Here is a 27,930-nt window from a genome sequence, read left to right on the forward strand (position 1 = left end):
CTGCTGATACACTGAATTGTCACACAAAGGATAAATGGACACTTCGCAGAAGGATTCAATCCTTCCATCCGGGAAATTAACTGTGAGGATGATGGAAGAATGCAATGAAAGGGAAAAACTACTTTGCCGGAGTCCAGCTCCAGCCGAGAGTTCGGAGCTCGGGAAGGGTGCGTGGAGCCAGCGATAAAGAAAGACACAGACACTGACACTTGGTGCGTTCTCACAACAGCCCAAGGAAAAGCTGTCCTTTTTATTTACTCAAAACCTCACAAGCTTCTGCACAAGCAACTAATTATTCTATTTTTACTTCAAGACTAAGGGGACATGTACAGACATTTGGTCACTCTGTCCGCACTTCAAGGCTAAGCAGGTGTCCCCAGAGATAATTCTTTAAAACACTGTATTCATATTCTTCAAAGCAAGCCATTATTCATTCTTCAACAGTAGCCATGGAGCGGCAGCCAGGACTCCAAGGCCAAGGCACATGCGATTACCTGCTAATCAGTAGTACATTCCTACCACATTTCTATTTCTACAATTTGCTCATTATTCAATGGGAAAATAGTTTACAAGGGAAAAAATATAAATCTAAAAACAAAAATTACAAATATTAAATCTCTCTACAACTATAGACCCTGCAACCCCATAAATAAAACAATAATCAAAAACATTTTTCTTTAATAAAAGTATCCTTAATTCCTCTAGCTAAAAATTATAAAAGCGGCTAAAACAGCTACATTTTCTGTGCTCCAAAAAATTGCAAAAACAGGCTAGCCTATAAAATAACAATAACTATACTTATTGCCATAGCAATTTCAGCTCTCACTCCCATCACTTGCATTCCCGTGGGTCCACTGGGTGCTACCTGGCTGGCCAGGCCCTGGAAAGGAGGCAGATCCACCTCACCTGTGACCTCCTGTCTTCCTGCTGCCTCCTGGCCTTGAACCAGTCATTATTTTAGGGCAGGGCACTCGTGCAGTGCTCCCAACACTACTTTATGAAAAAAAAAGTTTAATGTGTTAAGGTTTATGTAGAGAGCCTTGAGTCAGGGATACCACAAAGATTTGACAATTGTTGTCAACTTTCAAAGAAAACTGTACAAAACAGTGATTGATTTTTAGCAAATAACTAATAATTTGAAGGTATACTTCTGTCAAAATATGCTGGAAGACACAAGAATAAAGAAAATACCCAATTATTATTTCTGGGGATTTCAAAATATTTTATTGAGCAGAGAGCCAGAGTGACATACAAACAGTCAACGTATTTTCACCTGCTGATTTATCCCTCCAGATGATCTCATCAGCTGGGGCTGGACTAGAATGAAGCTAGAATTCAGGTATTCCACTCAACTATGACATGAGTGACAAAGATGTATGGACCTGGGCCATCATTGAATGCTGTGCGAGGCATGTAGCATTATGCCATATTAGAAGTTAAGAAGCTGGAAATCCAAAGAGAACTCCAACATGAGACACTTGCGTCAGGGAGTAGCTTAACACTCAGTGCCACACTATTAACCCCATCTCTTTTGTTTCATTTATATAGGTTTTTTTCATTTTGCTTTAAAAGCAGAGAGACAAATACAGAGACACAAAAATACAGATCTCCCAACCATTAGTTTACTCCACAAATGTGTGCAACAACCAGGGATGAGAATGATTCAAAGCTAGGGGGCAGGCATTTAATATGGCTAGTGGAGGTGAAGAGGGCAACTTGCACTTAGTCATGACATTATGGATGTTTAACTCCTATGTCACTTTCCCATACCCAAATCCTTGTTTTGTTGTTGTTATTGTTACAGCAAAACTGATTGGTGGAAAGTTCTTATTCCACCTTATTATCCAGTTTATATAAAGGGGAGAGGGGTCAAGGCCATAGTCCCTGCTTGCAGGTGCACTTGACTTGGGTAAAGACCCACTAGCATTTGCCAGGTCAGCCAGGCCACAGAGGTCTGTCTTCTTCGTCTCCAAATGTAGAAAAAGTTCATGGGCAGAAAACTCCTGCGGATCCATATGGCAGGACAGGCATGGCAAAGGCCAGACTTCTGACTGTGCCTTTTCAGATGTGCTATTTATTTACCTTTGAGAAGCAGGAAGACAGAGAGCCAGATAGTAAATCAGGGCAGGGACATAACAGTGCCTCTGGGTCAGACGATGGGAATTGCTGGAATAAAGAGAGGCTGACAGCATATAGAGATGGTCTTGAAGATATGTACTTTAACATTGCATGTGTCAAATGGTATTGTTTTTCTTTACCTGAAAGAACATTGAGTTGACTTCGTTTCAATCACCGGCATGACCTTTAGTTTTCTCTCTAAGGAGAGTTACCTTGGAAGAAGCCCAATATGGATTTGACTTGCTCATTTAGTGTGATTTGTTACCTGAGTTCACCTTTCAGAAGTTTTGCCAGTATTAGCATAGTGTATAGATGCTTCTCAGATGACTGGTACCTTGGGACATCAGTAGAGTTGCTGCCATTAAATCACACAGTGGTGTCCTCTACCATCCCACAAAAAGTAGCTAATGGACACTGTAGCTTCCAGATGCCCTTACCGAGCTGACCCTAATAGGCTCCAGTGTCAACACCCAGGGCAGCGTGGTGCTGTGGGAGGATGGGAGCACAGTACATCCAGAAGGACAGTCTTGGGCTACAGTGGGCTACGTCAACCTTTCCCACAGTACCTGACTAGTTACCTGTCTCTGCAGGATAGAGTAGCTGTGGATCAAAGTAACCAGCTGAACAGTAGCGAAAGTGCAACAGTACAAAACAGCAGGAAATTCTATTCGAGATAAACATTGAAGAGTCAATAGATGCAGTGAAAGTGCCATAGACCCCCTGGCGCGTTCCTCCCAGCTGCATGATTTTGTACCAGTTACCTGTCTTCTTTGAGCCCTGATCTCACAGTCCCCTGTAGCAAACCTAACAGGCTCTTGTGGTCATGGTCTCTCATCCATTGCCATTTGCCATTGCCATTTGATAAGTCCTTTTATTCTTTGTGTGCCTCCTCCAACTTGCCATGCAGGTTTGTGTGTGTGTGTGTGTTTTGTTTTGTTTTGTTTTTTTCCCCATTTCTAAGCTGTTAACCCTTTTGACTGCCACTCAGAGAAAAGGTTATTGCCTTTTCAAAGCAGGTTAGGGTTACAGCAGGGATATAAAATGCTAGTTCCCACTCGGTAATTTCAGATGTTCTGCTTGCTCTTCTGTCCTATGCAAATGTCCTTTTCATGCCCATTGGCCCGAAGCTACTTTGTAACCCTGAACAAGTTTGACTAAAGGTGCTGAAGCTTCACTTCTGCAAATTATTGAACACAAAAATCAAGTTACCCTGCTTGGTTGACTGGAATTTCTTTCCATAGCTCTTGATCACAAGACCCCCAAGAACCCTCAGAAGCAGAGTTAATTGGAGTTGCTCTCCAGAAAACTGGAAAATGAATGGCTTGTAATGGCAGTTCGTGAATGATCTCCAGGTGTCACAGGAGGCAGAGAAAGGCTGGGATTGAAGGGCTACACATTACAGAAACCTTGGGGTAATCCCATTGGCTTAGGAGCCCAGGAAGACTTATCACACTCTCTAGTCCTTCTCCCATCTCTGGAGATGGGCAGTTATTATTGTCATAGTCAAAACCTGCCTAACTGAGCAAAGAGCAGGAGTCTGCATGCTGGACGCTCAGTAAAGGTCAAACCTTCTCTTGGAGCACATGGTAAATACTGAAGCAGCACTCTCTAAGGAAAGCAATTCAGAACGCTTTTCTGTCATCAGATTTGGCTAAATTTTCTGTCTAATTAACATTATAAACGCTTCTACTCTCTCAAGTGAAGCCTACAGTCACCCCTCCACCCAGGGCATTCATACTTCTGTCACTGTGTTTCATAGCTCTGTCAGCGTGTTTTCAAAACCATGTATTGGTTACTGGATAAAGAAAATGGGGTACAGAAAAACATGATGGAATACTACCCAGTCATAAAAAGTATAAAATCCTATGTTGTATGGCAAAACAGATGCAGCTGTATAACTTGTTTAGTGAAATAAGCCACAGCCACAAAGACAGATATAATTTGTTTTCTTTGTTTTGCGGTCGCCAATATACAGAGTACCAAAAATGGAATGGATGTGGGTGCAGTTGTGAAGTTCAACCCTGATGGCTAGTGAGAGCCTTGTCTGTATTTCTGGGGTAGAGGTCTTTCTACTTTCCACATGTTGAGATTTTTCTCAGTGAACAATTGGTCTTGAAAGTATGTTGCTACAGAAATTTAAAGAAAAAAAAATAAGGTAAAAGGAAGGAGGATGGGGAGTGTTGATATAAGTTTGAAACTGTATTTATGAAATGTAACACATCTGATCCCTTTTAGGAATAAACACTTAAATATGTGTAAAATTCAAAAGGGAAACAGTCCTGCCGGAGCACATACCTATGAGTGGCTTGAGAGTGCATCATGATTGAGGGACCAGTGATGTAACAGTCCTCTGCTCTTTTCTCCCTCATAATTAGATTCTATGTGGCTTTCAATTCTTTTAAGCTTTCTAAGATTTTACATTTAAAAAAAGTAAATTATGACTTGCAAATTTGCGTTTTTCCTTCTAAAAATGATGAAAGGGTCTGGTCTCTGGAGAATGATAGTAAACAGATGTACATTAAAATGAGTACAATTGGGCCCGGCGGCGTGGCCTAGCGGCTAAAGTCCTCACCTTGAAAGCCCCGGGATCCCATATGGGCGCCGGTTCTAATCCCGGCAGCTCCACTTCCCATCCAGCTCCCTGCTTGTGGCCTGGGAAAGCAGTCGAGGACGGCCCAATGCATTGGGACACTGCACCCGCATCGGAGACCCGGAAGAGGTTCCAGGTTCCTGGCATCGGATCGGTGCACATCGGCCCGTTGCGGCTCACTTGGGGAGTGAAACATCGGACGGAAGATCTTCCTCTCTGTCTCTCCTCTGTGTATATCTGGCTGTAATAAAATGAATAAATCTTTAAAAAAAAATGAGTACAATTGTTGATTTAAGAAATTAATGTTAAATAACTACTGAAATCTTTATATATTTATCAGATTACAAAAGTGAGATATGCTCATCTTAAAGGTTTTAAAATTACAAAAATAATAGAAAATATAGTCCCAGTAAGAAATCACCAACATGAATTAGTAACTTTGACATCATTTTAAATATTTGCTCTTGGGGTTGCTCTTGTGGCACAGTGGGTTAGCTTGGAGACTTCAACATACATGCTCCATGTAAAGGGTAATATTTATACAAGATCAATTTCATCTTAAACAATGTATACTTCATGTTCTCCTTTTCATTCTTAACTTTTTAAATTTTCCCTTTGATGATGTTACATAGCTCATTAGGGTAGGAAGGGTTGAGGATCAGGGGAAAGTGGATGAGATCATTGTTTCCACATTTTCTTTTTCTTCATCCTGTATCTGGGGGAAGGCAGGAGATAAAGGGAGAAGCCACACCCAGCTTCCCAGCTGCCTCAGCACCCAGAGACGGGGAATGGCCATGTGATGCCATCACAAGGTTCCTGGTGTGAAGAGTTCTCCAAGGGCTCTGTTCAAGTGGTTTCAATCATTCTTGAAATGCTGTTGATCTTTCAGATCCAAGGACAAGGAAATCCTTCCAAGGTCCATTAGAAAACACAGTCTAACTTAGAGTCTCCATTTACCCAGAAATTTGCTGTCAGGCTTCACTGGGGTAGCAGACCAAATTATTAGATGTCCTCTGCAGGTTTCAATGATCTGACGTATCGTCCATGTGCTACTGGGTACGGGTCCACTGCTCCAGTTAAGCCACTGAGGAGGCCCAGTTCTGACACACGCACTGAACTGTCAGATCACAGGTCCTGTCACTCACTGCATGGGTGGAATTCTGAGTCCAGTGGTTGAGTTTGGGGTTGGGGGTGAACCTCAGAGAAATTTTGTCTGAGGTGATACCAGACCTGACTCTGATGTGCTCATGCCAGTATTGGGTCCAAATCTTTCTGTCACCCACATCAGCCTACATACATACTAGTAGTTGCAATTGTTAGGTGAAACCTAGCTCCAGCCCTGTCAGTTATACAAACCAGTGAGTGCTACAGCCTAACCCAACCCTGACCACCACACATTTGGCCCTCACACACACCCTTGGGAGCTGAAACTCAGTCAGAGCGACCCCCAGTAATTCCCAAATAACTCCCAGTATCTGCCAACAATCCTCAATCACCTCTACTAGGCCAGCTCCCAGCATGTGGAGCAGACTGGTCTAGCCTACCAGCATCCTGTTCAGCTTTCTTATACTTTATTGAGTGTTGAAGCTGAACTCAATCAGACCTCACCCTCCAGCACACACTCATGCCAGCAGGTGCCATAACCTGTCTAGCTAGGCCCACCGCTAGTCCTGGTTCTCACACTTACCAGAGGGATCTGCTACCCATAGAAACATGCCCACAGTTTCCCTACAGGACCCACTTCATGCCCCGGATCTTGCACTCTCCAGGTGGTTCTGCACTCTAGATCAACAGGACTTGCCTCTAGTCCCAGCTCTTGCCAGCTGATGCTGAAGGAACGCCCAACCAGCCTGCACATAACCCTGACTCATGCATGCACCAGTGGGTACAGTGGGTTAGCCAAACCTGGCTTTCCCCCTAACTCAGTTCACATGCAGGCCAACAGGTGTTGTAGCCTAATCTGCCCCACTCCCAGCTCCCATGCTTACCAGCAGGAGCAGTGGCTCAGTGGAGCAGTCCCCTCTGCTCCCCTATTGTGCTCAAAACCCTACCCTAGTCTCTCGACTGCTGGTGGGTGCTGAGGCCCAGTCTGGCACGGCCCATCAAAGCTTGGCTTATGGTGGTGGGTATTATAGCAAGCAAGGCCTGGCCTGGTATGCTCCCCGTTCTAGCTTACACTGGCAGGTGATGCTGCCAAACCCCACAGAGCATGCCCCCAGACCTGACCCTAATGTGAACTGGTTGGTGCTGTGGCCTGACTGGGCCCATGCTGTAACCTGTGCTGTTTCTCACATCTGCCAGTGATATTATGAACTGGCCCAGCCTGATCCCAACCCTAAACTCAACCACATGTATGCTGGCAGGTACTGTAATCTGGCCTGGGCTGGGCTGCTCCTGGCCGTGGTTCATGCACTCTCCAGGCAGGGACTGCATCCTGACAAAGCAGCTTCTCAAGCTCCTCTATCAGGTCTCCTCCCAGCGGCAGATCTTGCACACACCAGTGGTTACTTGGCCCATCTCACATAGTTCACCTCCTGTCCTGGCGGAACAATGGTATTGCCCAACCAGCCTATAGCCATTCCAGCACTTCCTACTGGGTGTTACTGTCTAGCCACACCTGGTTCATTCCACACACAGCTCTGACTCGGTTCAGATGTATCTGAGACCTAGCCCAGGCTGTTGTATACCCTCATGCTCACCAGTGTGAACTCCAACCAAGCGAGGGTGTCCCCTTAGTTCGCTGACCTGTTCTGTTCAAAGTCAAAGCTCTTACATGTGCCAGGAATTTCTCTGACCCAGATGAGCACAGCCCATCCCCTGTCTTGGCCTTTGCCATCACATGCTACAGCCTGGCCTGGCCCACCCTTCAGCCTGTCTCAACTCTCACAGGCTGGTGCTGCAATGCTGCAACCTAGTGCCACTGTTCCCATTCCTGAGTCATGCAAACAGGTAGGCATGATAGCCTAGCCCAGCATGATCCACACTTTTTTTTCATAATACGTGATTGCAAAGACCAGAAAAATTTTCCAAAACCCACAAATTCTACTCTACTCTTAGTATCAGTACTACCATCATATCCTTTTTTCCTTTTTTTTCCTTTTTTACCCTTTTATTTTTTTTAGTGTAAGGAGAATGCATTTTACACTTGCCATAAGTACAGTTTAAATAGATTTTCCTTGCTTCTCTTTCCCCTTCAATACCTCTTCCTCTCTTCAATCTCTTCAACAGTAATTTCAGACTCACAATTTTAATCAACCTATATTCAGTCTTAATTTGCGACTAAGAATAATACCCAACAAGTAAAAACTAAAAAGGTCACTTTGACGTTGCCTTGTATTGATAGCTCTGTGGAATGGGTTTCTCTCTCCCCAGTGTCTTCAGAGAAAATCTGTGCTCATGTGCAAACAAGGAAATACCTGGAAAGCGGTTTGCATGACCAGCCCATGTATCCTTTTTCCCATAATGCCAAAAACACATGTGGCATATACACTTTGCTGCATACCCACTCTTGCCTCTGCTGTTACACCTTGCTGCTTGTCCGTAGAGAACACCTTTTCTCCTCTCTGTCACTCCAGTTATACGCACTAGACTTAATCCCTGTTAAGCAATGGAATGTACTGTGCCCACAACTGCTATGGTTACTGGTTCAGGCTGGATCTCCCTTCCTCCTGCCTACACCCCAGAAAGAATTTCCCTATTCTATTCTCCTCTGTGGTCATCGTCCCATAGGCACCCAAGGTGTTGATGCCCAGTATTTGAGACTCAGTATGTCAAACCTGAGCTTCACCACACTTTATACTGTTATGCTTCTGCACTTCCTGTAGCGTCTATACCGTTCCGCTGGTTGCCAACCCTAAAGCCTTGGAGCCCTGCCTGGCTGTCCTCTTGCAGGCTGGTTAGGCATTACATGACCGTCACCTTCTGATTACATCCAGCATCCATCTCCTCTCACCAGCAGCTCACCTGCCACACAGTCTTCCCTTGCCCAAATTAGCACATTGATGCCTCCAGCTAGTTCCCTTACCAACAACAACACATCTTCAACAGAACAGTTGTGCAGTTTGTGAAAATATGAAGCAGATAATGTCACTCTTCCCAAACTCCATAAGTTCCTGTACTGAAAATTCAGGACCCCAGAGTGACCAAGAAGACCCCATGACCTTGTCTGTGACTTTGTGGCCTTCTTTACTGCCCTCTGCCTCCTTACCACTTGCTCCATCAGCTACCGTATGCTAGACTTTTTGTCCAGTTGCTATTGTACTTCCATATCCTTCTCTGAGATGCCTTTATGCTACCCTTGTCAACTCTTGCTCAGATGTCATGATCTAAGAATCTGTCTCACGACCACCCTATTAAGCATGATCTCCTCGTTCCCTCAACACGCCTTCTCCACTTCATCCAGATCTATTTTTACTGTACATCCTAACATTTATTACTTTGGGTTATGTCAGATGGATTGCTTTCTTAATTTACCATACCAAGTTAACCAAAGCTGAGAGATTTAAAACCACACACACACACACACACACACACACACACACACACACACACAAGTACTAGTTTACAGATCCAGAACAAAATGTATCAAATAAGGGTGTGAGCAGACCCACACTCCATCTGAAGCTTCCTGGGGATGTTCTCTCCTTATCACTTTTCAGTCTCTGGTGACCCCAGACAGACCTGGCCCATGAAAATACCACTCTATTCCTCCTCTGTCTTCACCTTGACCTCTCTCTACGTCACCACACAATGATGAGTGTGTTAGTTCAGATGTCCCAACTCCTACAAGGACACTGGCCCTGTTATGTGGAGACACATCCTCCCTAATGATCTCACCTCCTCTTGATTTAAGCCTTAGTGAAAATTTGACTCTTGGTGAGTCAGCCTCCTGGCTCTGTCTTTAACCTCTTGTCATGTCCTAAATTTAAAGAGTTAATCTTCACAGAGGAGCTGCAAGTTGATGGAGAGATGGTGGGGCCAGACACCTTTGACATCAATAGGCATCTTGCATAGGGATTTGAAGTCACAAGGGCATACCCATCTTAATGGAATGCTCGTCTCTGTTACCTTGAACTCTGAGTTCCATCATAAACACCAAATTACAAACTACAAAGTGGCTGCTTTTAAAAGAGCTAACATTACCGCAGCAGCAAATGAGTTAAATACCAAAATAGTACAACACCTAAGAGATACGCTGTGATGAAATATACAGAATTCCTCAGTCTCAAATCTTTAACAGTCCATGGATTCTCCCAAGAGAGTCCTTAGGGCCAAACTGGCTTTGCATGGAGATCCTGTCTCGTTTGTTTTCTCCACCTGTTGTACTCACTTTCCACAAGCCTCCAGCTGCAGTGGTAGGCGTGGGCAGTGTTACCTGTTTCTATGTCAGTTCTAATTCATTCTCACACTTCAATCCACGCATTACATATTCTACTTTTTTTTTTTCTAAAAGAAATTTTTGTTATGTTTCAGACACATCAAACTGCAGGTAAATTACATAGGTGAGTAATAATCACTATGAATCTAATATGCCTATAGCCTCAATTTAAGGAATCTGGAAATTTAAGACATCGTTAGGACATTTACTTGTGCCCACCCCGCTCCAATTCTGATCTTCTGTCCCTTTTCCCTTGGGGAGATTTCATATCGTGATAAACTCCGGAAATATCTTTGATTATATCTTTAAGGGCTTTTTAAAAACCATCTTCAGTTCATCTTGACTGAATTTGAACTGTAATACTGCATCAAGGTGGAGGAAGCCACCAGGGGGGAGGGGTGTGGGGGGGATTCCCAGAGCCTATGAAACTGTAACATAATGCAAAATAATTAATAAAAAAAAAAGGAAAAAAAACCATCTTCTGTTCTATACTCAACTGTGTGTGATTTTTAGGTCAATCTGCTGTGTTTTCTCCCTTGCCTCTGCTCAGCCCCGGCTGTTGTTAGCTTTGGCTGACAGCAGTGCTGAGTGAATTCCCACGATCGTGACATGCAGCAGCTTGTTAATCCATGCCACAGCTAATGGGTATTGATGTGACTTGCAGTTTTCTGTAAGAACAGCAAGGCCAATGTGAATATTTTTGCACATGTCCTAGTGTGAGTGGGCACACTGTTCACCTGCTGCATATCCCTCATCATGAGACTGCTCAACCATGATTTCCCAGTCATTGCTGGGAATATCAAAACAATATCTAAGGTCGCATTTCCAAGGCTGCTATTTAATTTCCTTGGGAGATTCCATGGGCTAATCTCTTGCTTTGTATCAAATTAGGTACTTTGAAACAGTATTTTATCTTCGTTTTAATTTGTATTTTCATAAGTACTATTGAGATTTTCTTAGTGTTGTGAGCCATTTTCATGTCTCTCTGCAGATATTTTGAATGTTTTTCTACTGTGCCATCTGTCTTTTTATACTTGATTTATGAAAAGTATTTAAATATTTTGATTTATAATGTTTTGTCAGTTATTTAGTTGCTAACATTATCTTTCAATCTGTAGCTGGAATTTTTACTGGCATTTTATGCATTTTTCATGTACAGACGATCCTGATTTTTATGTAAGAGAATTAATCTGTCATTTTCTGGACAACTTAGTACTCTGTAATTTACAAGCTTAAAATTACAAATGTAATATCATTATTTTTAAAAAATCCTGCAGTTTAATGTTTTCATTTGGTTTTAATTAAAATGCATTTTTCCATATAAATTAGCAGAATAATGTTGAATGTCATATACTTTCATAAGAGTATTTTAGAACACAATAGTCAATTCTTCTCTTTCTACACTTATCTGCAGGATTTATTCCAGTATAAATATGTCTTGAGAAGATCATGGAAGAAATGAAATTCAAACATTAGCTTCTTTCAGTACAAAAATTTTGAAACCCATAATATTCATTTTCCTTCTCTCTCTCTCTCTCTCTCTCTCTCTCTCTCTTTCTGGAGCAAGAAAGATTGACTGCATAAGTTAATTTGCGTAAGTCATCTGTCAGGCTGCCCCAGTGAGTGGTGTGTTCAGTCACTATAATGGCAGTAAAGGCACCCGAGGGGGAGTAAAATGGTCTATAAGGTAGGACTTTATGTCAGAAACAAGTTTTACCCCTATAATGCCAATAGTAGAAATGTCCCCTTTGCCTCATCTTCTCCCCTTTATCCTCTACCCTTGGACTGGGGTATGCCCGCTTTCTCCTTACGCTATCACATGTATTAGCAACTTTTAGAGCACTAGATGTTACACAGATGAGCATTTCTATGAATTAACAAGATTGTAACCTAGAGGAACCAGGTCACCAATGTCCCTCACCTTCTCAGTCCAAGAATGACTCATGCCCATAGCACCAGGAAAAGCTGGAGTTTAACTTTGGATCAGCATTTGCATTGGGTCAAGGTCATTCATTTTCCTCAGATAAGCCTAAGGATTCATGACCCAGAAAACATTGCAGGACATCAGACACATGAATCAAGAGGATGTTGGATGGAATATCCAAGCACGTAACCATGACAGGGATTCCCTCATCAACCTTCCATTTTGCAAGCTCCAAAGAAAACAAAAACTGTCCCCCACAAAAACAACAGCATTGAAAATATGAAGTTCAGATATCAATAGATATCAAAATGAGCAAATAATTGGATGATTTTTAAAAAATTTGTCAGTTCCCCTATAGCTCCAGCCTTACTCCAAGTCTGTAAAACAAATATAATGCCTAACACAAAACGGTAAGCCTTCAAACTTCTACAGCATGCTAAATTTACTGCCAAATTAAAAGTTCATCTCAAGAAATTTAAATCTCTTCCTAGCATATTATATATTCTCTCAGGAGTTTGATCATGATCCAGTTCATCAAAATACGCTTGAGAACTTTTTGCTAATTCTTAGACCAATGCTATGCATGGAAGTTGCCAGCAAGAAATGTTTGGTAGGTGATTCTCAAGCCATGCTGCCATCAGAGCTAAACTTAATCTTGTTCAGGAAAGAAAGACGGCTCCTCAGTGTTCATACTGGCTTCTTCTAAGGACCAGCCAATTTGCAAAATGGAATGCTTCGGAGAGGAAAAAGGAAGCAAATATGGCAGTGAATGTGTTTCATGTTGAGGTTATTGATACTGAAAATTATGGTTTCTCTTGTTTTACACTGCCATTAAGGTTAAATGGCTCGATTCCTGGTCACTTACCACTCATCACCATCAGTCTTTGTGCACAGTTTTGAAGTTCACTTCTTCCCGTCTTTAGCAATGAAATGTAATTTTCTCAGGTTTAAACTAGTTTTTCAGTGTGTCTTTTCTTCAATTTTTCCATTGCTAATTTTTTTCTCCAAAATGGAAAATATTCAATGAATACATTGCAATGCAATTTCCTGCAGTTTTAATTTATTTACATGTAATTTGAAGGGCTGGGTGAAGAAACAGAAACTGGGTTCAACTGACCACGACAAATTCTCAAACTCAAAATGCAACTTAAATGTTACTGTTATTTTTCAGTTACAGCACCAAACATGGGGACACATCCATATAGCATTGATACCATTATAGCTTCATAGCCAAGCAAGAAGAGAATTTTACAAGGAAAAGTAGAATATGCTGGAGCATTTTGCATGAAATAAACTTTACTTTTTAGCATGTCCCCAATAAATAATTATTTAGATATCTTAAATGCCTCAAACTTCATTCTATTTGAGGTCATTTCCCAGAGTGCTGTGGAACACTATTTGATATACGACGGTTGTGCTCTCTGGACCATGAAGCAAGTGGAACGAAGGGCTGACTGTTGGAGCCTCCTCTCTTCCTTTTCCTGTCCAGGGGCCAGCTTCCTCCAGCATATGGAACTTCAACAAATGGCACAGGATGGGTCAGTCCTGCAAATTACACATGTGGATTTTATCGCACCAATATAAAAAGTAATTTCCAAAACTGAAATATAATAATGAGGATCAGCAAATAGCTCATTTTTTTTTTACCATCACATAACATACAGTTCTGTCTTTACTACTTTAGCTGGAATATATTTTGAACAAAAAATAGCATGTGAAAGAATGTCCAAAACAAATGAGCTAGGAATAGATTTCTACCTTGAGCTCTGTTTAGTTCATTGTCCTTTGGTGAACAAAGGTCTTTTCAGAACAGACCATATACATAAAGAAGAACCATCCACTCTGGAGCAGAAGGAACCAGATGGTGAATGTAGACCACTCATACCAATTCATTTGCCAACTTGTCCCTACCAATTACCTTAGTTTCTCAAAGGCAGAAATTTATACCAAAAGATCAGTTGAGGTTCAGTGAGGGGATCAAATGTGGCTAAGTATCAAAAACCTTCACTTCAAAATTTTATAATCTAAATTTATACATCTAAAATTCTGTAACAATGCCAATGGAATAATGCATTTTTATATTTGCCTTAAATTATGCCATTTCTTTCAGCCAAGTTGTATTCTCTGTACTGATAGTTTATGACGTTCCTCACTTGTCATGACCACCACCCTGTGTCACACGGCCAACATCATCTTCATTTTGTAGAATGGACCACTGTGCCACAAACAGATGTGCTTGCCTAAATATACCAAGCCCATCAGCACAGAAAGCCAGGTGGTAGAATCCATTCTTCTAGCTTCTGCTTCACTTCACAGAATCATACCTAACATGGTTTGCATCCTCAAAAAAGTTCAAGGTCCTACACATCAACCTCCGACCTCCTATTTCCAGGGGCATCCTTGGGTCTCTCAGGGCCTTGATTTCTTCAACAGGTAAATGAGATGTAGGTGGCTTGTGCAAGTCCTGTAGGAATGTGATGTTTTTGTCTTCCTAGTTAATGCTACCTGACCTTGATACCTGTGCCCTTCATCTGTCATAGTCATCATCATGACTGCTCTACTGCTCTGAGCTGATCGTTGCAAGAAAGGGGATACAAATGATTTGGGAAATCATGCATGTGTAAGGAATCATGCATGTATCGGTATTCTCATTGCTGTTTCCCAGCTATTTTCCATTTTACCAGTCTGTCTAGTATCCACCCAGAGTTTTAGTTCCTGTTCCAGACTCTGTTTCACTTATCCAGAGTTTTACTACACAGGCAATTATTGAGCAAGTGCTTTTTTCATGTGACTGTGAATGGCAATTGTGAGAGAATGAATTAGATAGGGTCCTTACTCTTGAAGAACTCTACATTCCACGTGGCACTCTCTTCCAAACCAATGTGTTTCAGATTTGATCTTTCTGTTGATCCAGACACACATGATTCCAAAAGAGGATGGGTGCTTCTGACTGGGGAGGCTGACACAACCTTCTGAGAACATTTGCATCTATGCAGGAATTATGAGTTCCTGGATGGACAAAAGGGAGTTGATGTGGGCTCTGCAAAAGAGTCAAATATGGAGAAGCCCTAGTGTATAGCACAACATTGGCAAGTTTCAGCACTGAGTGAAAATGGGGAGAGTCAGGAGATAAAATAGAATGCAGAATGAACATAGAGGCACATATAGAAGTAAGCCAGGATTCTATTCTGTAGGCATGGGAAGCCGCAGACCTGGGCTGAGTGATTTTATTTTTTCTGAGTATGAAACTCATTCCTCACCAATATGTGTGCCAAAAAATTTTCATCACCTTTTGGCATCTTGTGGCACTATATTACATTACATTTGCTCCTGTGACATTACTTGCTACACTCCTGTAAACAAAGAGCTGTAATGATAATTTGGAAGTCATTGAAATGTGCGGTAATTTGTCAGTTACGTTTGCTTTTTAATATTTGTTTGTTTTAGAAAATATTTCTGAGATTTCTCGTTTTCTAGGACAACATAGCAGTTGATGAAGCTAGAAATCTTAAAACAATCCTATGTTCTTATCTTCCTTTTAATTCACCATGTTATGCTGTGTCTGGTACAGTACAGAAAAAAAAAGTCCTTACTTTTTTTTCATTCTAATTGCATTTTTTTAGAGCTCAGTTATCTCTATTTGCCCCAAATGGATCTTGTTGTCACTAGTCTTTAACACTCACTATCCTATACTACCCTATCCTCCTCAACTCTCTCCCTCCCTCTCTCTCTGTCTCTCTCTGTCTCTCTCTCTCTCTCTCTCTCTCACACACACACACACACACACACACAGAGTAACTTTAAAGGTTGATGGAAAAATGGAAATAAAAGTCAAGTTTGTTGTTGTGCAAGTAATGTTTGACATCCATGAACAGAATTCTTTCCATTTTCATAAACATCTTCAAACCCTCTCCCTCAAAGGCATGCTCTATTCTCTGTTGTGAAATCAAGGCAAACTTTTCAAAATCCAATTTCATATGAAGACCTAGGCCATAGTAGTGTTTGCCAAAGTTTGAACTTATATCTAAAACTTCAGAAGAATTGTGTTTTTGATTAAGGTCTACATGCTAAGGGCAAACCATGGAAGAACAGAAATCCCAATATTTTCTAGAGCTTGCCATCACACTGTCCCTCTTATTTTTTTGATTTGAGGTAAGATCCATTCTATCAGTTCCTTGTAATATTCATCAGATATGTGTCAAATGTTGCAATGCATTGAACACTGTGCTTGAAGAGTGTTTGCTGAAGATAAGGAAAAATATGATAACATGTAAGGAGTGTGTTGTGTATGGCCTTAGAGCAAAGCTGTGTGTCCCAAGAAGAGCTCTTGGTACAGAATGGTGGTGTGATTTTGTAAACAGTAACATGTTAAAATGTTCTGCCTGTGTAAATTCTGAGAGATGTAGCAGAAAGCACAAAAAGCATGAATTTTGAAAAACAACTACAACTGGGCCCGGCGGCGGTGGCCTAGTGGCTAAAGTCCTCACCTTGAATGCCCCAGGATCCCATATGGGCGTCGATTCTAATCCCAGCAGCTCCACTTCCCATCCAGTTCCCATCTCGTGGTCTGGGAAAGCAGTCGAGGATGGCCCAAGGCTTTGGGATTCTGCACCCCTGTGGGAGACCTGGAGGAAGTTCCTGGCTCCTGGTTCCGGTTCGGCACAGCACTGGCCCGTTGCGTTCATTTGGGGAGTGAATTGAAAGGAGTATCTTCCTCTGTCTTTCCTCCTCTCTGTATATCTGACTTTGTAATAAAATTGAATCTTTAAAAAAAAAAACAACTACAACTGCAGAGGATGAACATGAATTTATAACACAGAAAATGACAGAAAATAAAGGCCATGGATTTGTATTTGCATATGTGAAAAACTCTTGATTAGATTTTATTTCATTTCTCTCCTAGTGTCTATGAAAATCCTGTCCAGAAACACAATCCCCACTATAAACAGGTAAAGCTGAAATTAAGAAAGGCATGTAATTATTACATTGCAGAGTCAGAATCTGAATTCAATCTGGGCTAGATGGCGATGTCTAGTTGCTTTCTAAACTTATTGCATTTTGCACTGCACATGCACATCCATCATTCAGCTGAGGGACTCTCATTATCTTCTAATCTACAAAGCCCAATGAAGATCAGCATTTGTGCAAATGATCAGCACACATATACCGCACACTTGGGGATTAGTGCAGATCACTGTGTTTTACTCTCAGCCAGCACCGTGCTATAGACTCCAGTAGACTCTGTCTTAATCATTAAGGATTTTCCCAACTTCCAGTGAGTGAAAATGAAACTCATAGGTGGATATAGCCTTTAGGAACACTATAATAAGACTTTGAGGAAGGTTTTATAAATGCGTATGGATTGATTGAGCTGTATTTAAAGATCATGGTTTCCTTTGTTGTAAGATTTATTTATTTTTATTACAAAGTCAGATATGCAGAGAGGAGAAGAGACAGAGAGGAAGATCTTCCCTCAGATGATTCACTCCCCAAGTAAGCACTGATCCAAAGCCAGGAGCCAGGAACTTCCCAGGCCTGCTTTCCCAGGCCACAAGCAGGGAGCTGGACGGGAAGTGGAGCTGCCGGGATTAGAACCGGCACCCATATGGATCCCGGCATGTTCAAGGCAAAGTCTTTAGCCACTAGGTCACACCACAGGGCCCTAAAGATCATGGTTTCCTGAGTAACCAGAATTTTCAGGATAATTTAGAATCGCTGCATGCAGGAATGTGATAAGCTATTGGAAGTGTATCCCCTGTATTCAGGACACAATAGAAATCTACTGAAGAGACAGACCTCAAGACCTGAAGTTGTCAACCCTGCTGACAGCTGAATTCACAGGAACAGCCTCTTCACAATACTTCAACTGTCTCCTTTCCCTAATTGTGATACTCAATGCATAATCATTTGGAAAATGAGGCATTTTTTAAAAGCTGAAGTTCCCGTTTTTATCTTGAATTTTTAAAATTTTCTCATTCAAAATTTCCCATTATTTCATCTTATTCTATATTATCCCACTCTTATTCATTTAGCTCAGGTGGAGTTTCTAATAAATTCTGAGGCTGATTATCACTGTATTTGTAATGAGTGTGTGCTTGCGTGTGGATGTGGTTGTATTGTATGGAATGCTGATATATAAGAACGAAGGAGACAGGAGTACAGAGAAGCAGAATAAAACGTAGGAAAACTTTTTAAGTAGGAAATATTTTACTTTTTTTTTCAAATAAATGCCTTTTTAAATTTAGACTTCCTTAATAACAAAATGTATTTATTGATTTAAAAGGGGACAATGACAGAGAACAATGAGAATGAGACCTTATTTTATGATACAGTTCCATAAGCCCTGGGATTTCTTTTACACTCCCAAACCACTCCACACGTTGTTACAATACTTTAGTCTTTCGTAAACTGTCATAATTCCATCATTCTGCTATTAAAGTATATCCTGACATCTTAGGCATCGACAATGGCAGATTCCAGCATCCTATCGTAAATATATATTTAATAGTTTCACTGGAAGCCCATCTTTCGTTTGGAAGTAGAGATGCCTACGCATTGCATCCTCACAATTGGATATGATAGTCTCTACCATACAGTTAACATTGACCAACCGAAATGAAAACCATGAAACAAAATCAAGAACAGGAAGGAAAAATAAAAAAAAATTACAACAGGGAGTTAAATAGCATGCTCCTGAGTGATCAACGTGTCACTGAAGAAATGAAAATCAAAAACCTTGACACAAACAATGTTATTGTGTGACCTGTGAGTAAGTGAAGATTATAAGAGAAAAAAAAAGCTCTTTGAAGGATTAAAAAGAAAATTATGTAGCTAAAACAGTAATTAAAAGAGCTTCTGATCTTGTATTTTGCATGAAGGTTAACTTATATCAGAGAACATACAGTCTTTATCCTTTAGAGATTGATTTATTTCACTGAGCCTAATAGTCTTTAGTTGAAACTCTTTGTTTTCAAATGGTAGAATTTTATTCCTCGTTTTTTTGTGTGTGGAATTAGTATTTTATTGCTTTTTTAAAAATATATTCTTATTTTGAATTTTGAACTGCGGTACAATGTTATATAGGCTAGGATTCCCCCCCGCCCAAGCTCCCACCCCACATCAGATTTTTCCCATCTTGTTACAATAGTATAGTCCTTCATGACTGAGTAGTACTCTATGGAGTAGATGTACCACATTTTCATGATCCACTCTTCCTTTGATGGGCTTCTGGGTTGTTTTCATACCGTTGCTATTGTAGATTGTGCTGCTGTAATTACAGGATTACAGATCACACGCAGGTTTTACTTACTTTGGATAAATTCCCCGCAATGGGAAAGCTTGGCTATGTGGCCCGTCATTTTTCAGTTCTGCACACATCATCTATGCTGCCATCCGTAGCAGTTCTGCTAGCCTACACAGCCACCAAGAGGAAGGAGGATACTTTTCTCCCTCCATCCATGCCAGCAGTTGTTAGTAGAGTTGTCTTTTTTTTTTTAAGATTTTTATTTAATTTTATTACAAAGATATACAGAGAGGAGCAGAGACAGAGAGGAATATATTCCACCTGATGATTCACTCTAATGGCTGGTGCTGCGCTGATCCGAAGCCAGGAACCAGGAACCTCTTCCAGGTCTCCCACGCGGGTGCAGGGTCCCAAAGCTTTGGGCCATCCTCGACTGCTTTCTTAGGCCACAAGCAGAGAGCTGGATGGGAAATGGGGCTGCAGGGATTAAAACCGGTGCCCATATGGGATCCTGGCACATTCAAGGTGAGGACTTTAGCCACTAGGCCACTGCCGGGCCCCTAGAGTTGTCAATGTAGGTCAATCTCACTGTAGTTAGATGTAACTGAAAATTGTTTTCATATGTATCTCCCTGATGGCTAGAGAGACTAAGCATTGTTTCATATGTCTATTAGCCATTTGAGTTTGTTCTTTTGAAAAATCTATATTCCTTTTCTTCTCTCATTTTTTTCAATTTTTTTTGTTGTTTTTACATCATTGAATTTTCCAAGCTCTTTGTAAATCCTGTATATTAGTCCCCTATTGGTTGTGTAGTGTGTAGTGTCCATTTTCTCCCATTCTGTTGGTTGCTTCTTTGTTTTGTTGATCACTTCCTTTGCTACATAGAAGATTTTTAGCTTTGTATTATTTCTTTCTATTTCTGGCAAGAATGTGGTTGGGATTTTGACTGACATCCTGTTGAACCTACATTACTTCTGGTAGTATGTATATTTTGATGATGTTGATCCTATCAACCCAGGATCATGGAAAGTTTCCCCATCTTTTAATGCCTTCTTTTTTTATTGTTTTTTTTTTGTGTGTTGTTTTGTTTTGTTTTCATCATTCCTTCCTTTAGAGGATTAAATGGCTGAATACAGAAAAGAATTTTTTTTGAAGATAATGGAAATATAGTGTAGCAGGCCTGAATTAATCACCTGGGGTCACTGCAGGAAGAGAAGGAACAAATCTTACCCAAAGAACTTCTAGCTCAATCGCCTTGGAAAAATTCCATTCTCCCAAGCTGCCCCAAGTATAAAACAGTAGAATAAATCTAGTTCATTTTTCCTCTAAATAACAGAAATACATCTAAAACATGATGCTGTTTTGAATTTAGAGTATCAATTTATTACTATTTAATTTTTTTTAATTTTGAAATTGTAAGGAAATACTGCTTGAAAAAATTAGAAGGGCAGGTTACATTTATGGAGAAAAAGAGAGAGAGAGAGAGATCTTTTATCTACTGGTTCACTCCCAAATGGGCATAATAGCTGTAGCTGGGCCAACCTGAAGCCAGGCATTTCTGCTGGGTTCCCTATGTTGGTGCAGGGTTCCAAGGCCATGCACCATCATTTACTGCTTTCCCAGGCTATCAGTAGGCAGTTGCGACACAAACTGATAGCCATATGTGATCCTGGCACTTGTAAGCTGCAGATTTAGGCAATTAAGCCATTGTGCCAGGCACTAAAGTGACCAATTTAACGAGGTCTTAATTGCCAATGACTAGGACAATGTGATAAGACAGCTGGTTTACTCTCAGTTTAGATAGGTTACTCATTTCACGTAGAGGTGAGAGAGAAAGACCTATCTTCTGGGACATATGGTCAGCATTCCTCTTTTTGATTTGAAATTTTCACATCCTCATCTGTTTTAGAAACAGGAGCAAATAATCAGATATGTCCTTCAAAAACACTGTTAAATGCACAGCTTCTACAGATAAGAAACTCTGAAACACTCCCTAATATACAGACCTGCCAACCAGGAGGTTTCCATCTCCATATCAAATGCTCCTGGCACCTTCAGGGGAGATTCAACTGGTTCTGTCTCCCACAATAGCAAAGATTCTGAATATCCTCCTACAAAAGATCCAAATTTGAACCACACAGATTGACATACAAGGCAGGCACCTTCCAGATGTGTGAATATGCATGGCAGGCATCGAGGCCACGTGCTGCAGAAGGTTGGTTCTCACCAGGGCCAGGGCCTTGTGCAGGAAAGCAGTGCAGGGAGCTTGTGGGAAACCAAAAACGACTCACCTTGAGGTCCAGAGGACCGGATTCAGTGTTACTGGTTTGAGTGGTCTCCTTGATGAAAAAAATGTAAAAATCCCAACACATTTTATCCCAGTTGAATTGTTCACTCGTGTACATTTCTTTGACCGGCTAGAGTTCCTTGAGATCAGAGTCTCCAGTGGCTATTCAAGGACAAGCACAAATTAGAGCCTTGTTAATATTTGTTTACAACATCAACATCCTGTGTACAAGTCTATCTGCAGTTCTGGCATTCCATACATGTTCAAGTCCTAACTGCTCCACTTCATATTCTCCTTGTTAATGTACCTGGGAAGGCAGCAAGGGATGGCACAAGTGCTTGGGCCCCTGCATCCATGTGAGACAATCAGATGAACCTTCCTCCCACCAGGGTACTGCTATTGCGGCCATTCAGGAAAGTGAACCAGTGGATAGCAGATTGTGTGTGTGTGTGAGTGTGTGTGTGTGTGTGTGTGTGTCCTTCTCTTTTTGTAAAGTTGTCTTTCAAATAAAAATAGGTAACTATATATGTAAGCATATGTATATAGTTTTTGTTGTTGTTGTTTGCATGAAGGAATTGAAGGCCATGGTCCCTTATATTTGGACTACTCCAGGAACACTTCAATGACTGATATTTTATCCAGAACCATAATAAATGAAAAAAAATTAAATTCCAATACTTACATGGTTGATTGGACTTAAAATAGCTATACTGGAGCAATACAACATGTATATTTGGGAAAATTGCTAATTGTACAATAGACAGAATCATTAGATGACTAATTGTCCTGGTCTATTTTCTGTGCCTCTCACAGATTTCTTAGAGTCCAGCCTTGTGGCCCAGTGAGTTAAACTGTCACCAAAAATGATGCTGCCTCATATTGGAGGACTGATTTTAGTCCTGGTTACTATGTCTCCAATCCAACTCTTGGCAGCAGAAAATGGCAAAGTACGAGACCCTGACAAGACCACGAGAAACCTGGGCTCCTGGCTTTGGCTGGAGTCAGGATAATCTGTCGAAACCATTTGAGAGTGACGCAGTGGATGGTTAATATTTTTGTATCTCTCTCCTTCCTTGGCTTCTTTTTTTTTTCTTTTCTTTTTTTAAGGTTTTATGTTATTTGTATTGGGAAACCAGATATACAGAAAGGAGGAGAGAGAGAGCGAGAGAGAGAGAGAGCAAGATCTTCTGTGCTTTAATTCATTCTTCACATGGCCACAACAGCTGGAGCTGAGCCGATTAGAACTCAGAAACCTGGAGACTCTCTCCAGTATCCCATGCGGGTGCAGGGTCCAAAAGCTTTGGGCTGTTTTCAACTGCTTTCTCAGGGCACAAAGCAGGGAGCTGGAAGGGAAAAGGGGCTGCTGGGACACGTAGTGGCACCCATATGAGATCCCGGTTCATGCAAGGTGAGGTCTTTAGCCACTAGGCTACCACATTGGGCCTTTCTTGCTTGCTTGTTTACTTGCTTTTAAATTTACTTTAATTTTGGCCTGATGTAACCAACTCTTGGCTAAATCCTCCTTTTGCATGTACTGGGATTCCACATGGGTGCCAGTTTGTGTTCTGGCTGCTCCACATCACATCTAGGTCTTTTCTTTTGGCCAGGGAAAGCAGGAGAGGATGGCGCACAGCCTTGGGACCTTTCACCTGCAAGGGAGACCCAGAAGAAGCTCCTGGCTTTGGATCATCTCAGCTCAGGTCATTGCAGCCCCTTTGGGACACACCAGTAAATGGAGGATCTTTCTCTCCATCTCTCTTTCTCTTAAACTTTGCCTTTTCAATAAAAATAAAATAAACATTAAAAGAAAAAAAAGGAGTGAGCGGTAAGCTGTTTACCATGTTGTGACTTGCATATCCTTTTTGGCATTTCTGAGTCTCATCTTCTCTGTGAAAGAAAATTGCACCTGTCTTCATAGCCAATTTTGGGAGCAAGTGCAATGATATTTGCTCTTGTATGTTCATAGCAGGTGGTAAGTAAATGAGATTAATAGGTGACTGCTTTCTTCAAGGAATAGGTCTTGGTAACAGAATTGGGTATCTTTTTCTCTTTTTTGTCATTTTAGACAACTGTGATGGCCCTTTAGCATCTCAGCTCTCTCCAGAGGCTTTTTCCAGTTCCTCAGATCTCACTGGTGCTCCCAGCACAGCACAGCTCAACAGGCGAGTTGGTAAGTAAGGCCACTCAAGTGCAAAAGTCAAAGGCTGAGAAGGACATATTGGTGTATGGAAGAAAGAAAATGCTGACTCTAGTTCTTCCAAAGCACAAAATTCCTATTTAAAAATACGCATTGGCATCTTTATTGATTTACAGGTCATGCAGAGATAAGGATGCACACACACCCACTGAGAAAGCCAGAGAACTAAGTAATGCTCCCATCAGTCGGTTCATGTGTGTCAGCTAATTTGCACCCTTACATACCTGTAATAGCCTGTTCTGAGCTGGGTCAAAGTCTTATTCTTGGGTGAGAGGAACACATTTGATTAATCCGTCACCTGCCACCTCCTATGATGTACATTAACAGAAGTTGAAGGCACACAGAAAGCCCAGGAACTCTATTGTGGGACACAAGTAACCTAATTGATGTTTAACCATCGAGCCAATGTCTGACCCTAAAAATCCTTTTTGTATCAGTTGTAGAGAGCTTTGGAAAGTTACTTTTTTTGAAGTATTTTGTGTGGTGAGAACCAAAGCCCAGTAAATGAAGTGGCCCTCTATAATGCCAGGATCCAATGTGGGTGCCAGTTCACGTTACGACTATTTCCCTCCTGATCCAGTTCCCTGCATACATACGTGAGAAAGCAATGGAGGATGACCCAAGTGCTTGGACTCTGTATCCACAGCGACACCTTGATTAAGCTCCTGCCTGTTTGCTTTGTCCTGACTCACCATGGTCATTACAACCACCTGGACACTGAACCAGTAAGGGGAAGAGCTCTCTTTCTGCCTTTTCATCTCTATAATTCTGCCTTTCAATTAAAAAAAAAAGATTAAGATTTATTTATTTTACTGGAAAGGCAGATTTACAGAGAGGAGAGACAGAAAGACCTTCCATCTGCTGTTTCAGTCCCCAAGTGGCCGCATTGGTCAGATCTGAGTTGTTCTGAAACCAGGAGCTAGGGCCTCTTCTGGGTCTCCCATGCAGGCTCAGGGTCACATGGCTTTGGGCCATCCTCTCCTGAATTCCTAGGCCACAAGAAAGGATCTACATGGGAAATGGAGCAGGCAGGAAATGAACAGGCTCCCATATGTGTGTGCAAGGTAGGACTTAGCCTCTAGACTACCATGCCAGGTCCCAACAAATAACTTGAATAAATGTTTCTTTCATTTTTACATTTCATGCAAGTAGCAAACTAATTACTGACATAGTGATATGAAGATATTGTAACAAGTATCACATTCTCTATTAAAATTTCTCTCAAGCACTGAATCTCATTGTAAAATTACCATGTCTTGAAAAATATACCAAAATGGGCCCAGTGTGGTAGCCTAGTGGCTAAGTCCTCGCCTTACATATTTCAGGATCTTTTTTTTTTTTTTTGCATTTCATTTTTTTAATTAATTACATTACATTATGTGATACACTTTATATGCACTGGGATTCCCCCCGCCCCTCCCCACACCCTCCCCCCACGGCAGATTGCTCCACCTTGTTGCATTTGCATAGTTCAAATTCAGTTGACATTCTTTCATTGGAGGTATTTACCAAGCATAAAGTCCAGCATCTTATTGTCCTGGTAAGTTCAATGGTTTCTTGGTGAGACCATCTCTGGTCTGAAGGTAGAGCCGGCAGAGTATCATCCCAATCAATTAAAAGCCCCAACATTGTGGTATTAATTGACATGGTATTGATTAACCAATATGTTAATAGGGAAATGCAGGTTCTTAACCACAACCTGTGACTTCTTCATAAACATTTCAATTTTGGTTTATATTCAACCGTGTTCTATACACCTTAAAATGGCTTAGATTGCTATTCAGCTGTCTCATGCCTATTTTAATTTTAGTATTTAGCAGTTTATAGCATTGAAGCACATTTTCGCTGAACCTGGCTGTTTTTCAGGTGGTCTAACTCTATAATTCTAACAGGATATATGTCAGCAGTTTAGGTGAGCATGTTTAGGAGGGGTGTGCAGAGAAATCTTCCATACCCCAGTTAGGAGTAACTAATCTTTGTGTCCCACCCAGTCAGTTATAAGTGCATCCCTGCTGACTGTTTCCTGTCTGTTTCTAAGCTTTCCTTGTTGTTCTCTGTCTATCTATTCTAGTTTTGTTTGTTTGTTTGTTTGTTTGTTTGTTTGTTTTGAGGGGTTTCTGGAGTGCTCCTGATGGTTGTTACGAGAGGGAGTGGGGACCCAAAATTGGAGGCAGACAACGACCAGAGAAGGCTCCTCTCCCTAGTCCTGAAGGAAGTTTACTGTTCTTCTGTTTCTGTGGACCGCTCAGGGGTCCTGGTTGTTGTTCCAATGACCTTGGATCCTGCAAGGCAGGATTTGGGCTTCTTCCATCCCATGTGGTAGATCCAATTGGGGGTGGGTGACCTCAGAGTTCTTGGTCTCTGAAGGCACTCCATTTCCCTGTGGTCTCCTTGGCAGCAGGGATGTAGTCCTTGGTGCTCATACTGATAGTCCTTAGTGAGGATCTAGGAGTCTTCAAGTTTGAGATAAAAGCCTCCTCCTGTCCTGCTCCACTCTGGGGACCCCTCCCTGCTCTATGCGCATGACCTCCTGTTAAGAGGTTGTTAGGATTACTCCTGATTCCCCCATTTGCCTTTGTAGTTTTGCTATTGTCTAATGCTAATTCGAGTCTGTTGTCTATGAGTTACCTGTTAGGATCCTGATAGGTTGTATTTCCCGTCTTCCTCACACCTTCTAGGGTGATGTAAGATGCTCTCCCTCCCCATTTCCAAGTACCATGGGGCCTTACTAGTACATTAGGTTTTACAATTCTTTGATGTAGATCATAAGCAATCTGCCTCATGTCATTGGTTACTTCCCAATGTCTTATTGCATGAGATACAGGCTGTTTGGGGTTGAGATAATATTACTGTTTTTCAGATTGACATCATTTCATAACAGCCACATCGATCACAATAACAACAACAACAACAACAACAACAACAACAAATTGTAGCACCCTGCTAAAATAATGTGCCACTGAGTAAGCAACACATGCTTAACTGAAAGGAAACACGGAAGTCTTTTGGGAAATGTGATGCCATCGTATACTTCATGAGCACTGGATGAATTCTACTAGAGAATAGAGATTATTTGGAAGCAAATAAACTGACATAAAAACATCAAAACATATGAGATACAGCCAAAAGAGCAAACAGACAATCACCGAAAAAAAAAACAGTATAGATTGGACTGTTGGAGTTACACTCTCCATGTTGGCCTCCTTGTATGAGAGAGAATATATGGTATTTGTTCTTTTGTGATTGACTCATTTCACTGAGCATGATGGCTTCTAGTTGGGACCACCTGGTTTTAAATAGAATAACATCATTCTTCTTAATAGCTGGGCGCCAGTTCATGTCCCAGCAGCTCCTTTTCCCATCTAGCTCCCTGCTTGAGGCCTGGAAAATCAGTCAAGGATGGCCCAAAGACTTGTGACCCTGCATGCACATGGGAAATACGGAAGTGCCTGACTCTTGGTTTCAGATCGGCACAGCTCCAGCCGTTGTGGCCACTTAGGGAATGAACCAGGGAACGAAAGATCTTTCTCTCTCTCTCCTCTTTTCCATATATCTGACTTTCCAAAAAAAAAATAAATAAATCTTAAAAAATGAAAAATACAAAAATACCTTGCTTACCTGTGAGAAAATAAAAGGAACCTGTAATTGCACTAGTCGCAATCACAATAAAGTGTGTGTGGTGTGTAGTTCCTAACTATGGGATGGAGTAGGAATGGATCCCCTGAAGCTTGCCAGTTTGGTCTGGGAACATCTCAGAGAAAGGCTCTATGGGGATTTTCCCAGTAGAGCTTTCAGACTCAGAACACTAACCATGAGTTGACATAGGACAGAGCAGGTAAATCAACCACCTCAGCTACGTGTTGGCAATGTAAGTGCTGGGCAAATGGAGACTCTAAGTCAGCTGAATCTGAATGTCATTCTTAGAAGTGCATTATCAAACTGATTCGCTAATATGGGCTGAAAAGGGATAAAGGAAAAAGAAAGTCAACTGAGAATTAATAAACCAGAATTCAAATGCTGACTCTAATACAAATTGCTTTCCTGCTCTCAGACTCAGATTTTCATCAGTAAGTAGCCCAACAATGCTTGCCTTTCAGCATTTGAGATCTCAGCTGACTGAGGACAAACTTGCGTATATGAGAGATCATCTTCCCTGTGGACCAGAGAGCTGGATGGTAGCTGGCAGACTCATAT

General features: G+C 41.4%; 1 protein-coding gene across 1 annotated transcript in view; it reads left to right on the forward strand.

The window, feature by feature from the left end:
• LOC131480344 (contactin-associated protein-like 5) overlaps window positions 1–27,930 on the forward strand; it is a 478,118-nt gene that overhangs the window by 73,407 nt on the left and 376,781 nt on the right. The window contains exon 2 of the mRNA XM_058664336.1: window positions 23,605–23,709. Coding sequence (XP_058520319.1) covers window positions 23,605–23,709 — 105 coding nt within the window. The remainder of the gene's footprint in view (window positions 1–23,604; window positions 23,710–27,930) is intronic.

Source organism: Ochotona princeps, chromosome 5, assembly GCF_030435755.1.
Source record: "Ochotona princeps isolate mOchPri1 chromosome 5, mOchPri1.hap1, whole genome shotgun sequence".
NCBI classification, from domain to species: Eukaryota; Metazoa; Chordata; class Mammalia; order Lagomorpha; family Ochotonidae; genus Ochotona; species Ochotona princeps.